At 40.6% G+C, this 14,808-nt stretch overlaps 1 protein-coding gene across 3 annotated transcripts in view; it reads left to right on the top strand.

The window, feature by feature from the left end:
• Positions 1–14,808, top strand: part of adamts10 (ADAM metallopeptidase with thrombospondin type 1 motif, 10) — a 171,265-nt gene that overhangs the window by 134,554 nt on the left and 21,903 nt on the right. For all 3 annotated transcript variants that reach the window (XM_072594028.1, XM_072594029.1, XM_072594030.1), the window contains 3 exons: positions 1,251–1,384; positions 2,470–2,593; positions 10,187–10,267. In XM_072594028.1, coding sequence (XP_072450129.1) covers positions 1,251–1,384; positions 2,470–2,593; positions 10,187–10,267 — 339 coding nt within the window. The remainder of the gene's footprint in view (positions 1–1,250; positions 1,385–2,469; positions 2,594–10,186; positions 10,268–14,808) is intronic.

Raw genomic sequence — 14,808 nt, 5'->3', positions numbered from 1 at the left:
TGCACATATCTGCACATTGGTGAATAGGCTAGCAATGTCAAGTGAACACATTAGCACTGCATTGCTATCAATGTGCAAGACCTGCACAGTCTTAGCAAATATACTTCACTGCTTCATTGATGCTTTCTATGTGTTTTAAGAGGAGAGTTAAAAGTCAGCCATGTTGCTGTTGGACTGAAGTCCAGAATGGTCAAGTTTCAACTCCCAAAATAACATTTGAGAATCAGTTGGGTTTTTTATCATGCATTCATGGAATAAGGGCGTCCCTGCCTGATTACATCATTACCCACCCCTGATTGCCCAAAGGTCCGTTAATAGTCAACCACATTACTGTGGATCTGGAGTTACATGTAGGCCAGACCAGGTAAGGCCTACATTTCCTTTCATTCCTTAAAGAAAATTAGTGGGCAGCACGGTGGCACAGTGGTTAGCACTGCTGCCTCACAGCGCCAGAGACCCAGGTTCAATTCCCGCCTCAGGCGACTCTCTGTGTGGAGTTTGCACATTCTCCCCGTGTCTGCGTGGGTTTCCTCCGGGTGCTCCGGTTTCCTCCCACACTCCAAAGATGTGCAGGTTAGGTGAATTGGCCATGCTAAATTGCCCGTAGTGTTAGGTTAGGGGTATGGGTGGGTTACGCTTCGGCGGGGCGGTGTGGACTTGTTGGGCCGAAGGGCCTGTTTCCATACTGTAAGTAATCTAATCAAATCAGATTGTTTCTTTTCCCCAACAGTCAACATTAGACTCTTAATTCTAGATTAGACTCTTTCCTCAAGAGGTTATCACTAGACTCTTAATTCCATATTTTTATTGAATTCAAATTCCACCATCTGCCTTAGGAGAATTTGAACACCAGTCCCCAGAACAATGCCTGCATCTCTGCATTAACTTTCCTGATGAAGGACTCCTGCTGAAATGTCAATTTTCCTGCTCCTCAGATGCTGCCTGACCTGCTGTATTTTTCTAGCACCACTCTAATCTTGTCTCTGCATTAACAGGCCAGTGATAATACCTCCCCTTAGGTCACCTCCCCTCACATGTTTTTACAACGAGCCAAATGCTCCATGGCCATATTATAAACCCAATTCCAATTCTCAATCTAGCTGGTGGAATTTGAACTCCGAACCTCAGAATTATCACTTTAGAATGATACTTAAAAAAAACCCTGTACATTTCGTAAAGCATTTTGTCATCCTAATTTCCTTTCCTCCTTCTACATGGAAAGTGAGTCTAATTTCTTGTTTTAAATACAGGTGGTGTGAAACCCTGTGCTTTGAACTGTCTAGCTATGGGCTTCAATTTCTATACTGAACGTGCTTCAGCTGTAGTGGATGGTACCTTGTGTCGTATGGACTCACTTGATATCTGTGTCAATGGAGAATGTAAGGTATGATTCGATCCATTCTTGCCTGTTTCTCAGTCACATGCCAAACAAGTAACCAGATGTGCAACCAAGTCCAAAGTCATTTGTTTATTTTAATGGCAAACTCACTAAATATCAAATTTCTATGGAGCATTTAATTTTGTGAATTTGAACAAGTTATCAACAACTTAAATAGAAATTAAAATGCCTTGCATCTGTACACTTTTTTTCAACCAATTATGATGTAAGGGAAATGGGTTTTAGAGAAAAAGTACTCAAATGTTTCTAGTATGTCTTCTCTGCTTCTTATCTTCATTAATTTTTATGCCAAAGTTTTCAATTGGAACTTAGATACAAATAAAGGTTTTTCACAAGAGGCAAAGATAGACAAAAAACTTGTTTTCCTAGCTGACATGTTAAACTTTAAAGAGATTTTAGAAGCCAACTAAAACCAAATACGTTTTTGGCCCCAGGAAGAGAAGGTTAATAACAGTTTGGGGCCCTCTCCCTTTGCTTACTGTCAGCTTCCCCTTAGAGGTTATGGGAAGCAGGGCTAAGAGGTATGATAAGCAATTGGGAAGTAGTGGGAGAGCTTTCATACATTCTTTGCCACAGTTCCAAACAAAATTAGTTCATATTGTGGAAGGGGACCTTAACTTCATTTTTATATGTAACAGATATAATATAAAGTTAACCCCCACCTGATGAAGGAGCATCGCTCCGAAAGCTAGTGTGCTTCCAATTAAACCTGTTGGACTATAACCTGGTGTTGTGTGATTTTTAACTTTGTACACCCCAGTCCAACACCAGCATCTCCAAATCAAGAAGTAGTATATGCAGTGTAGATACAGAAATGCTGTGATTGGTTCAGATTGATTCACAGTTTTTCTTTGAATATGTGTGGGCAAATATTAGAAGTCTTTTTGCAAGAAATCAGAGATAATTTTATTTGTACTTTATTAGGGGAGTTCAAGAGCTTGAATGCCTATAAGAGGAATTGCATAAAAATTTCAGAAAGAATAATTTAAGATATCCAAATAGAACTGATATTGTATAAAACTGTAGTCTTAAGAAAACAACTTAGTATTTTGCTTTTATTTCCCTTGTAGCATGTGGGCTGTGATCATACTTTGGGTTCAGATGTGAAGGAGGATCGCTGTCGAGTCTGTGGTGGTGATGGGAGCACTTGTGAAACCATTGACGGAATTTTTAATGGCTCCAGTCCTCAGGGAGGTAAGACAAATCTGATGGTAATCTTGTAATTAGTGCCTACAGAAAGTCCTGTTTAAGGTGCAATACTAGCTGCTTCTATCTTTCCTTGTTCTCTTGCTCTCTCTCTCTCTCTCTCTCTCTCTCTGCTCCTCTCCCTCTCCATTCCAGATTGCAGCACACTGACCTGTCGGGAGGTGCGGGGTTTGTCAGGAAAACCTTGTAACTCAGTGATGGAGTGACCTTTAATGGCTTATCCAAGTATAAATGCTGATCAATGATCTTTGAAATTCCCAATTCTATCTTGAAATTAAACAAATTAAAGATTAGCCCTTACAAAATGTATTATTCCTAATACTTTCCAATTTCCAAGCAGGATGTCCACAGCTGCCCTTCACATTGTTTACAAGTGTGACTGTTTGACATCTTATCAGTAAAACCATTTAGGCCTCCTTTAACAGTTAAAACTCAAGTTACAAAGCTGGTTGTCAGACAGAATTCAACACTGACCATGTGGCTATCTTTGTGCTTTCATTTTACCTTAGATTTTTTTTAAATTACAAATATGACGGTTATAAAATTGCCTTTTTAAATTTTTTTTATTTTTATCTTCCCTGCCCTATCTTCTCCAATTGACATCAGAGAATCAAACCTCCTCATTGTTCATATACATGTAATTGTTATTTCACCAAACAATTCTAAAAGCAAGTTAGTGCAAAATGTCTTTTGTGGACCCTGTTATGATTGCAAAACCCAGCTGGATTTTAAATTTGATATTGGCTAATACATCTGTAATCCATTAGTGTATCCTGTATTCAATGATATTTTAATTGGAATTGAGTGCGTGATGCATACAAGATAATTATGTCAAGGATTATCTGGATCAATACTATTGTGCTATAAAGAAACCTAATAATTCACACGTTTGGCACAGTTGTTGTTAAACATTTAACAAACAGGCTCAAACAGTAATTATTGAGAAAATATGCCTCTACTGGGTTTTTAACCATGCTTTGGCATGACAAGATGTTAACTTAAAAGCACAGATGTGTCGGAAGATTTACTATGATGAATGAAAATCCAAAATCAAAATCTAAAGCGCAAATTGAGAATTGCTTGCTGAAAATGTTACAAACTGCACAGAGCTGAAGCACAGGCTCAATCCTCAGGTGAATATTGCAGAAGCTGTGATCTCAAATATTCTGAGCCATCCAATGTCTCCTACCTTCTTAGACAGGAATACTGGAAAGAACAAGGTAATGAACATCCTGGAGCATATTTGTGTACTCAACCTCCAAGCTTCGTGTAATGCACAGGTGACTAGAATATTCACCACTTTTGTTTCAAGATATGCACACCTGAACAAGTACTAAATTGAGTGTGACTCTTCCCTAATTATTCGCCTACTTCAGCTTCCACTTGATCCACAATTCAGTTTGATCAACTTGATCCAAGCTAAAAGAAATGTGTCCCCTACCAGAGGAATCTGCAAGCAAACCCCACCCATTTTTGCCTTGGAGGGTCCTCACATGGTAATACAAGTCACTTCAATGGGTGTCTAACAGCAAGCCTGTAAAAAAAACAAATCTCCAGGAAACCATTTCATCATCTGTCTAATTGTCTAAATTGCTCAAAAAAAAGGTGTTAAGTGGACTGCAAAACACTGAGGCAACAGCCAGAGGATGTTTCTCTATGGCAAGGTACAATGCCATCACAATTGAAAGGAGCAGGTAAACTTGATTGATAGCTGAGCACACAACAGAGCTACAGGCTGGTACTTTCAGCAAATAACCTATATTATAGAATGGAGCGTACACTCAGTGAAACCCCTGCACTACCAGAATTCCGATGGAAAGTGTAAGTGCTGTTTTCCACTTGCTGCACATAGTAGGTGCAGTTCTGCTGTACACCTCCCAGGAAGGTATACAAATTCATCTATACAATAAGCTTCAATCTGCAATTTGAGAGGGAGAGGATACAATCGGAAATGACAATATTTCTGTTGAATAAAGGGAATTTTGGAGCTATGAGGGAGGAGCTGGCCAAAGTTCAATGGTGCAATACCTTAGAAGGGATGACAGTGGAGGAACAATGGCTGATATTTCTGTGTATAATGCAGAAGATGCAGAATCAGTTCATTCCAAAAAGAAAGAAAGATCCTAGGAGGAGGCATGGGTGGCTGTGGGTGACAAGGGAAGTTAAGAAACATATAAAGTTAAAAGAGAAAAAGTATAACATAGCAAAGATAAGTGGGAAAACGGAGGACTGGGAAGCTTTTAAAGAACAACAGAGGATTACTAAGAAGGAAATATGCAGAGAAAAAATGAGGTACGAAGGTAAACAGGCCAAAAATGTAAAGGAGGATAGTAAAAGTTTTTTTAGGTATGTCCAAGGCAAAAAAATGGTTAAGACTAAAATTGGGCCCTTGAAGACGGAAACAGGGGAATATATTACGGGGAACAAAGAAATGGCAGAAGAATTGAATTGGTATTTCAGATCTGTCTTCACTGGGGAAGACACAAGCGATCTCCCTGAGGTAACAGTGGCTGAAGGACCTGAACTGAAGGGAATTTATATTTGCCAGGGATTGGTGTTGGAGAGACTGTTAGGTCTGAAGGTCGATAAGTCCCTGGGGCCTGATGGTCTACATCCCAGGGTACTGAAGGAGGTGGCTCGAGAAATCGTGGATGCGTTGGTGATTATTTTCCAGAATTCGATCGATTCGGGATCAGTTCCTGCGGATTGGAGGGTGGATAATGTTGTACCACTTTTTAAGAAAGGTGGGAGAGAGAAACAGGAAATTATAGACCAGTTAGTCTGATCTCAGTGGTGGGAAAGATGCTGGAGTCTATTATAAAGGATGAAATTACGACACATCTGGATAGTAGTAACAGGATAGGTCAGAGTCAGCATGGATTTATGAAGGGGAAATCATGCTTGACTAATCTTCTGGAATTTTTTGAGGATGTAACTCTGAAGATGGACGAGGGAGATCCGGTAGATGTAGTGTACCTGGACTTTCAGAAAGCTTTTGATAAAGTCCCACATAGGAGGTTAGTGAGCAAAATTAGGGCACATGGTATTGGGGGCAAAGTACTAACTTTGATTGAAAGTTGGTTGGCTGATAGGAAACAAAGGGTAGTGATAAATGGCTCCATTTCGGAATGGCAGGCAGTGACCAGTGGGGTACCGCAGGGATCAGTGCTGGGACCGCAGATTTTTACAATATATATTAATGATATAGAAGATGGTATTAGTAATAACATTAGCAAATTTGCTGATGATACAAAGCTGGGTGGCAGGGTGAAATGTGAGGAGGATGTTAGGAGATTACAGGGTGACCTGGACAGGTTAGGTGAGTGGTCAGATACATGGTAGATGCAGTTTAATGTGGATAAATGTATGGTTATCCACTTTGGTGACAAGAACAGGAAGGCAGATTACTACCTAAATGGAATCAATTTAGATAAAGGGGCAGTACAAAGAGATCTGGGTGTTCTTGTACACCAGTCAATGAAGGTAAGCATGTAGGTACAGCAGGTAATGAAGAAGGCTAATAGCATGCTAGCCTTCATAACAAGAGGGATTGAGTATAGAAGCAAAGAGGTTCTTCTGCAGCTGTACAGGGCCCTGGTGAGACCACAGCTCGAGTACTATGTGCAGTTCTGGTCTCCAAATTTGAGGAAAGACATTCTGGCTATTGAGGGAGTGCAGCGTAGGTTCACGAGGTCAATTCCTGGAATGGCGGGACTACCCTACACTGAAAGACTGGAACGACTGTATACCCTTGAGTTTAGAAGACTCAGAGGGGATCTGATTGAGACATATAAGATTATTAAAGGATTGGACACTCTGGAGGCAGGAAACATGTTTCCGCTGATGGGTGAGTGCCGAATCAGAGGACGCAGCTTAAAAATATGGGGTAGACCATTTAGGACAGAGATGAGGAGAAACTTCTTCACCCAGAGAGTGGTGGCTGTGTGGAATGCTCAGCCCCAGAGGGCAGTGGAGGCCCAGTCTCTGGATTAATTTAAGAAAGTGTTGGATAGAGCTCTCAAGGATAGTGGAATCAAGGGTTATGGAGGTAAGGCAGGAACAGAATACTGATTAAGGATGATCAGCCATGATCATATTGAATGGTGGTGCAGGCTCAAAGGGCAGAATGGCCTACTCCTGCACCTATTGTCTATTGTCTATTCTATGTGTTGCATTATTTTTGCTGTTGAAAGGAGGAAATCCAAGGCAATAAGCTAATTGAAGAGAAAGAACCAAGCATGCAGACACCCACATAAACAGATTGAGATAAAGCAAAGATCTGTGGAAGATGGAGATCTGCAACAAACAAAAACAGAAATTGGGCGGCATGGTGGCACAGTGGTTAGCACTGCTGCCTCACAGCGCCTGAGACCCGGGTTCAATTCCCGCCTCAGGCGACTGACTGTGTGGAGTTTGCACGTTCTCCCCGTGTCTGCGTGGGTTTCCTCCGGGTGCTCCGGTTTCCTCCCACAGTCCAAAAGATGTGCAGGCCAGGTGAATTGGCCATGCTAAATTGCCCATAGTGTTAGGTAAGGGGTAAATGTAGATGTAGGGGTATGGGTGGGTTACGCTTCGGCGGGACGGTGTGGACTTGTTGGGCCGAAGGGCCTGTTTCCACATTGTAAGTAATCTAATCTAATCTAATCTAAAAAAAAATTGCTGGCGAAAATCAGAGTGCCTGTTTCTCTCTCCACAGATACTGCCAGACCCACTGAGCTTTTCCGGCAATTTCTATGTTTGTACATAGTTACATCAAACCACACTGCTGCACCTACTTCCTCCTGCTTTTACAAGTATCTCTACATATTTTCACCAAGCTCAACATTTGTAGAAACCAACTGTTGCCATCAAATGAATTAATTATTCCAAATAAGATGAAGCTTGTCTATTTCCCTGCTCCAGCTGTAAGTCCTTGCGACAGAAGTTTGACCTGAATATTTGGTCATTGTCAAGCCTGAATACCAATACTGTTCAGTTGTACATTCCCTGCACACTACTGCCCCTCAGTGGAAACTTTCTGAAATGCCTTGGGATGTTCCATCTTTGTGCATCATATGTTCCACCTGTATGCACATTAGTTTCTATACTTTCAAGCTGTTTCTGTCTCCTAGTTGTCTCTTCTACAGTCATCTACTGGGGCAGATCAGTCACCAGTGTAAGCAGTGAAGATTTTATCTCTCTGTCTTTCTGCCATGCCTCAACATCTGATAACAATTGAGGCCAAACTTGTGGCCATGTTAAAAACCATGAAAGCTGTCACCAAGGATGTTTTGATCTACTGTGTCAATCAAAAATAGAAGCTTCCTGCAAAATTGGAATCCAAAGCCACAGCAAACGAAATTGCATCTGCTCTTGGCCTGTCTGTGGGGACAAGTGCAGAAGAGGTGGTAACAGGAGTTGCTGTTATATTCTGCAGTTTTCAAATAATTCAACATTCCTAACCATTTATCAAAGTCCTAATATTACATATCTGCACCATTAAACATGGAGCTTTGAAGATGCTTAAACCATTAAGAGGATATTAGTTACTGCTTAATTAACACAGTCCTGGTAAACTATAAATCTGGGTTTTACATCATCTCCTCATTTAGTCCAGATTCTCGATTCTTAATATTGTTGCCTGTCTGTTGCCAGCTTCACTTGATCTCCCTCATTGATGTTTAATGCTTCACTAGTTGTTACTTCCTCATTTCACTTGCGTGGATCTCCCTAAGCAGATGTCCCCATGGTCTGGTTCTCCCTAAGCAGATGTCTCCATGGTCGGGTTCTCCCTAAGCAGATGTTCCCATGGTCTGGTTCTCCCTAAGTAGATGTTCCCATGGTCTGGATCTTCCTAAGCAGATGTTCCCATGGTCAAGATCTCCCTCAGCTGATGTTCCCATGGTCTGGATCTCCCTAAGCTGATGTTCCCTTGGTCTGGTTCTCCCTGAGCAGATGTCTCCATGGTCTGGTACTCCCTAAGCTGATGTTCCCATGGTCTGGTTCTTCTTAAGCAGATGTTCCCATGATCTGGATCTCCCTAAGCAGATGTTCCCATGATCTGGATCTCCCTAAGCAGATGTCCCCAGAGTCTGGATCTCCCTAAGCTGATGTTCCCATGCTGGTGCCTGCAGGGTATTGAATATACCGTATTTGATTTTGGGGGTGAGAGGGACGCTTACTGCTCCTTTCTGGTAATAGAAGCTTTGTTCTGCAAGACCCATGCCTGAAGAAGGAAGAAGCATTCATTACTATTAGCATATGGGGAGAAAATGTGGCTGCCATCCTGTTTACTCTCTCTTACCAGTGTTTCCATATTGAAACAAATTGTCTCACTGACTTCCTTGGGAGCCATGCACGTAACTTGGAGCACTTGCCTTCTCAAGTTGTTTCAAGAAGCAATAGTTTGGTGGTCCATCGCCAGAGTGAGTTATTTTTAAAGGGGTGTGAGCAGCCTTCACCTCTAAAAACAGGCAACAAATGCTCTCAGCAGAGAGTGTTGCATGGTGCAGCTCTGCACTTTATGCTTTATCTCTGTGTTTTACCTGCTATGAAAGGAGAAGGTGATTGCATCCAAGCAGGCTAAGGAACAACCATAAATATGTGAAAAGATATGCGCAAAGTATATGAGCGAAAAGTACTCTTTACTTTCATCTGACAATTAAATTGCAGTATCGCTGTGATGTTAGTGACACTATGTAAGAGACCTTGGGACTACTTAGTTCTAGCTTCAAAGCTAGTAGGGTTTTGTATCTGCTATAAATAATGTAATCTTGTCACATATGTTCACTTCCTGATAATGCAAGTGTTTCTTTTTAAATCTGCTTCCATTTATTTTCCTCTCTCTGTAAAAGTTAAATGTAAATGTCCATCATTTTACATGAAAGCTGTGTCGTCTTCTGTGTGTGGGTATACACCTGAGGTGGCATTCATTATCTATCAAGTTAAGCTCAATGAAATGATGTCTATACATTGTAACAGCAGTGTTAATGTGAAACAAACTCTGTTAAAGTGTAGAGTCTGATGATGAAGAGCTTATGCTCGAAACATCGAGTCCCCTGCTCCTCGGATGCTACCTGACTGGCTGTGCTTTTCCAGCCCCACACTTTTTGACTCTGATCTCCAGCATTTTCAGTCTTCACTTTCTCCCTCTATTGAACAGTAAACTGCTAAGAATGAACTAAAAACAAAGAAAGCATTTTCATAAGATAATCACTTGGCATATCCTAAATGGAACAGTTATATTTGAATTTGGATACAGTCAGTTCTGCGATTGCGTGATAGGTGCGTTCTCATGTTCTTAGAAAATGGCATAATAGCAGCATCATTTAAATTAGTGGGGCCAAAATTGTGTTACAACCAATACACACTTTAAAGGCTTGCACTTTAGAAACAGTGTTACCGATTTGTTAATTGTATTATAGTAGATTCGCGTTAACAAAATGCGTGTTTTAGCAGAACAACCTGTAGATGTAGTTAACTTAATCTATATATGTTTAATAACTGTTTTACATAAAGAATGAGATTGCTTGAATGATATATTTCAGTGCAAAATACTGTTTAAAATATGTTCTATAATCAAACTAATATGTTTTTTTTCAGGTTATGTAGAAGTTATCGAGATCCCAAGAGGCTCAGTACACATTGAAATTAAAGAACTTAATGTATCCCATAATTACCTTGGTAAGTTGTGATCATTGTACAAAATTATAGCTGATATGCATCTGCAGCTCCCAACCCACGATTACATAATCATCCACATTTATCTGAAAAAATAGTGATTGATTATCACAGAAATAGAAAAGTCAGATCCATAATACAACCAAGATATTGGCTCTTTGAGAACCGATTAAATTGAAACTTTTTTTCATGAGTTCTGGAAACCTAAATGAGTTGTCAACTCATTAAACTGCCCTCTGATTTAAACTGTTTTTATAACTACTTTTTATAACTTGAACATTATTTGCATTGTTTGACATTCAATCATACAATATGTTGTAAAGAGGTATCGAGAAAATTATATAATTGCACTTTAATCACAGAGTGGAAGTTGGGCAAATCTATTGCCCACTGCAACCCCTTCCTGAGCTGTTCAGACACGAAATAGATGCAGTAGATTTGTACATGAATTTGATGGGGTGTGTTTTCAGAGAGCTTAGTCACATCCCCCACTAAAAGTGTGTCTCCTTTTACAGTCTATAGGCCAGAAACTGAGTAAATATGGCCTGGCTGCCAGCTTGGGAGTCTACCTGGCTACAAGCAGAAATAGCAATCAGGTGCTTAGAGTTGCTAAAATAAGGCTGGTGCTACTGAAAAAAATACTATTCGCTTATTTGTTGTTACCATAGCTTAGTGGTAGGGCCATTGGCATTGTCACCTTTCTTCCATGACTGTCTTCATTACCTCTCTCAGTCTGCATCTCAGTGTTGTCCATTCATCTGATGTTACTTCTTATGTTTTTACCCACAGTTCACCCTCCAGTTGTTGCCAGGCCAAGGCTGCTGTGTTTCATTTTCAGTGTCTGTACTTGTCTTCCTTTCTCTCTGTAACCATACTTCACAATCCCTTTGGTTCCTGAATCTTCTACTCTTGATCTTACTCATTCACTTGTCTTTCTGCCAACTAACTGAGTCGGGCATCTCTTCCATATCCCATTTCACATGCTAAAGAAAAAGATTGAGCACCATCTTCTGGCTTCATTTCCCTTGCTCTCCGGTTCTTTCAGATGTCCAGATCCTTAGCCCACTGTAGTGTCCTTGGGGACCTCGTTTCTAGACACCCCCAGTCTACATGAACTGAAACTGAGGTGAAATAGTGACAAATGGTCCTGGAATACTAAGCCAATAAACAGTCCACAATTCACCTTCCAGGTGAACAAACACAAAACGGTGCTACATTACAGATTTGGAAAGGATCTATCAAATGTTTATTGCACTATTGTGCAGGAGGACACATAACTATGAACTCTGATAGCAATTACCAATCCCAATTCTGGAAAAACCAGAGAAGACCCTGTCTGAAACAAGACCTCTCCTCCTGTCTTTCCTTCCTATAAATTCCACATCCTTGTTCATGCCAGTCCTCAGTTTCCCTGCAGATGTTGGTAGGAGTTTGATAGGGTTAGTGTCCTAGGCTGAAATATCTTTAGTTGCTTCACCTCCAACATGAGGTCAGTAGTGATGTTCACTGATGATTACATGATGTTCAGCACCATTCGTGATTTCTCAGATACTGAAAAAATCATCGTCCTATGCAGAAAACCTTGAACAACATTCAGCATTTGACAAGTGTGGCACAAACTTTAATTGCCACTTAAGTGGCAGGCAATGACTATGTACAACAAAAGGGAACATAACTATCTCCTCATGAAACTCAAGAACATTACCGTTGCTGAATTTCCCTTTATCAACATCCTGTGAGCTACCATTGACCAGAACCTGAACTGGACCAATCATATAAATACTGTGGCTGCAAAAGGAGATCATAGGCTGAGAACATTAAGACAAATAACTTACCTCCTGGCTCGCTAAGCTTGTCCCTAATCTACAAGGCACATGCTAGGAGTGTGATGGGATAGTCTCCTTTTGTTTGAATGAATGCAGATCCAACAATATTTAAGAAGCTCAATGCCATCCAGAGCAAAGCAGTGCACTTGATTTGTAGTCAAGATTAGAGTGGTGCTGGAAAAGCACAACAGGTCAGGCAGCATCCAGGGAGCAGGAAAATTGACATCTTGGGCAAAAGCCCTTCATCAGGAATGAGGCAGGGAGCCTCCAGGGCAGAGAGATAAATGGGAGGAGGTGGGGCTGGGGAGAAGGTAGCTGAGAGTGCAATAGGTGGATGGAGGTGGGGATAAAGATAGATAAGAGAGGAGGGTGGAGCAGATAGTTGGAGCAGGTAGGAAGATTGGCAGGTAGGACAGGTCATGAGGATGGTGCTGAGCTGGCAGGTTGGAACTGGGATAAAGTGGAGGAAGGGGAAATGAGGAAACTGGTGAAGTCCACATTGTAGCCCTGGGGTTGGAGTGTGCCGAGGCAGAAGATGAGGCATTCTTCCTCTAGCTACTTGGTTTGTAGTCCATCCACCAACCTAGGATTTCAGTCTTCCACCATCAATGTCAAGTAGCTGAAGCAAATACAAGATACAGCAAACCTACTCTGACAGCACTTTCCAAATCCACAATCTCTATCACCGAGAGAGACCAGGGCAGCAGATGCATAGGGAACACCACCATGCAAGTTCCTGTCCAAGCCACACACCACCCTAACTTGGAGCGTTATTGCTGTTCCTTCACTGTCATTGGGTCAAAATCCTGGAACTTACTTCCAACTACATTATGTGTCTGTATGTACCTATACCAGATGCACTACAGTAGTTCAAGAAGGGACCTCATCACCACCTTTACAATTGTTCTTGGGGATGGGCAATAATTTGGCTGTTTAAAAACCATCTGCCCATCTTGGTTTTCTATTTTGAAGATTACTATAGTCCATGAAAATTATAGTCAGCTTTTGTTATTTTGTCCACTTTATCAAATTATGTCCACACTGTTTTTGCTTTGCGGCATTCTTTTCCCAATCTGCCCAGAGCAACCTCTTAATGAATACAAATAGAAAAGCAAATCTCAGGACCCAGCTGGGGTGTGCAGGGCCCATTTGAAGCCAAGAAGACCTTTTGAATCATTAATGGATCATATGTGATTCTTGGAATCCTCAGCAAGAATTGACCAGCCTATTTTTGGCTCATGTATGGTTCCCAATCTGGTTTCTAAAAGAAGAATTTCCCTGAAAGCTGATGAGAAGCAAAAGGGCGTTGGTACGCAGAAGGGTGTGAAGAACAACTGTTCCTGCTCCAGAGGACACTGATACATCATGCAATAACTTTTTCAGTTTCAGTATGACTTTGATCCTCTGTTCTGTCTGATCATCAAATACAAATGTGAATATTATGCATCAAAAAGACAACATACAATGAACATTGGAAGGATTCAATGAAGATATATGTATTGTAGAAATAGTGACTATCTATCTATGTCTAATGTGATATTCGATAATATTGTTAGCTTCTGTAATATAATAGCCTCGTCTTCTGTTTTATGGCATGAACTACTTTTACATGCATTTCTATTGATTAAGAGTAAATATAGGATAAAAACAAAACACTAAAGACACTGGAAGTCTGAAACGTAAAGAATAGAATAGAAATAGCAGATCTGGCTGCACTTGTGGAGCAGGAAAGATAGTATTAATATTTTGATTCCAATGTGATTCTCTTCCAGAACATGGCAATTGTACAGACAATTTGCAGGCAGCTTTGGGATCATGTTGAAGGCAAACCTTTGCTACAAAGAGAAATAGGCAGTGTTCTTATCTATCCAACATTTTCAAAACCACATTGGTGGTCCTGTGCCATTCTTCTTACAATGTTTACTTACACATGGATCTTGACCTCTGTATCAGATTCATACTTCTTATCATCCATGCACATCCTTAACATTAAACAGGATTGCTTTTAATTCACTTAAAAACTTGCAATTGAGCAGCTATGTTTAAGTTTTATTCAAAATCTCTTCCTGTTCTAGATGTTTTTTTCATAATCTCCTGCAATACTTCCTGCATCTTTTAAGCTCATTCGTTATATGCCAAGTATCTTAAATCTAACTCCTTTATTTCAAAAAGAAAATTTTGTTTTAATTTTCAAAAATATACATACTCATAAAATTTGCAAATGTATATTACATAGCAGTTCAAATTTGACAAACAAAAAGTGCACTATAGACTAATCTAATTCAATGCAATACATCAAGTACCTTATTGCAGGTTATACCAACAATGTGCATTTACACGTCATGCCAGACCTTCATTTGGTGCATACAGCACGCGAGGGTTTTACATGGTTTTCAGTCTCTCAGTGTGCTGTGGTGGAGGGTGGGGCGTGGAGGTGGGGAACGACATACTGGTGCTATGTGACCTTTCCCCACTAAGCTTCAGTGGCTGTTGCCCCAAGCTGTAGTCCGTCTCTGTACAGCTGTTTGAGCTGGAAAGTACCAACAAGTTTTGGGCAGACCAAAGCACATTTTTAACCGACTTAAATTCATCCTGCAACAGTTGATGAATATCACAGGGAGCAACCTGTAGTTTGTTGTTTTTTGTCTATTCCTTTGTGAGATGTGAATATTATTGGTTAGTCCAATATGTACTGGCCTCACAAATTGCCTGAAGAAA

The sequence above is a fragment of the Chiloscyllium punctatum genome, chromosome 24 (genome assembly GCF_047496795.1).
Source record: "Chiloscyllium punctatum isolate Juve2018m chromosome 24, sChiPun1.3, whole genome shotgun sequence".
In the NCBI taxonomy this organism is placed as follows: Eukaryota; Metazoa; Chordata; class Chondrichthyes; order Orectolobiformes; family Hemiscylliidae; genus Chiloscyllium; species Chiloscyllium punctatum.
Note: the sequence above shows the minus strand (reverse complement) of the source record. Positions and strands in the feature narration are given on the sequence as shown.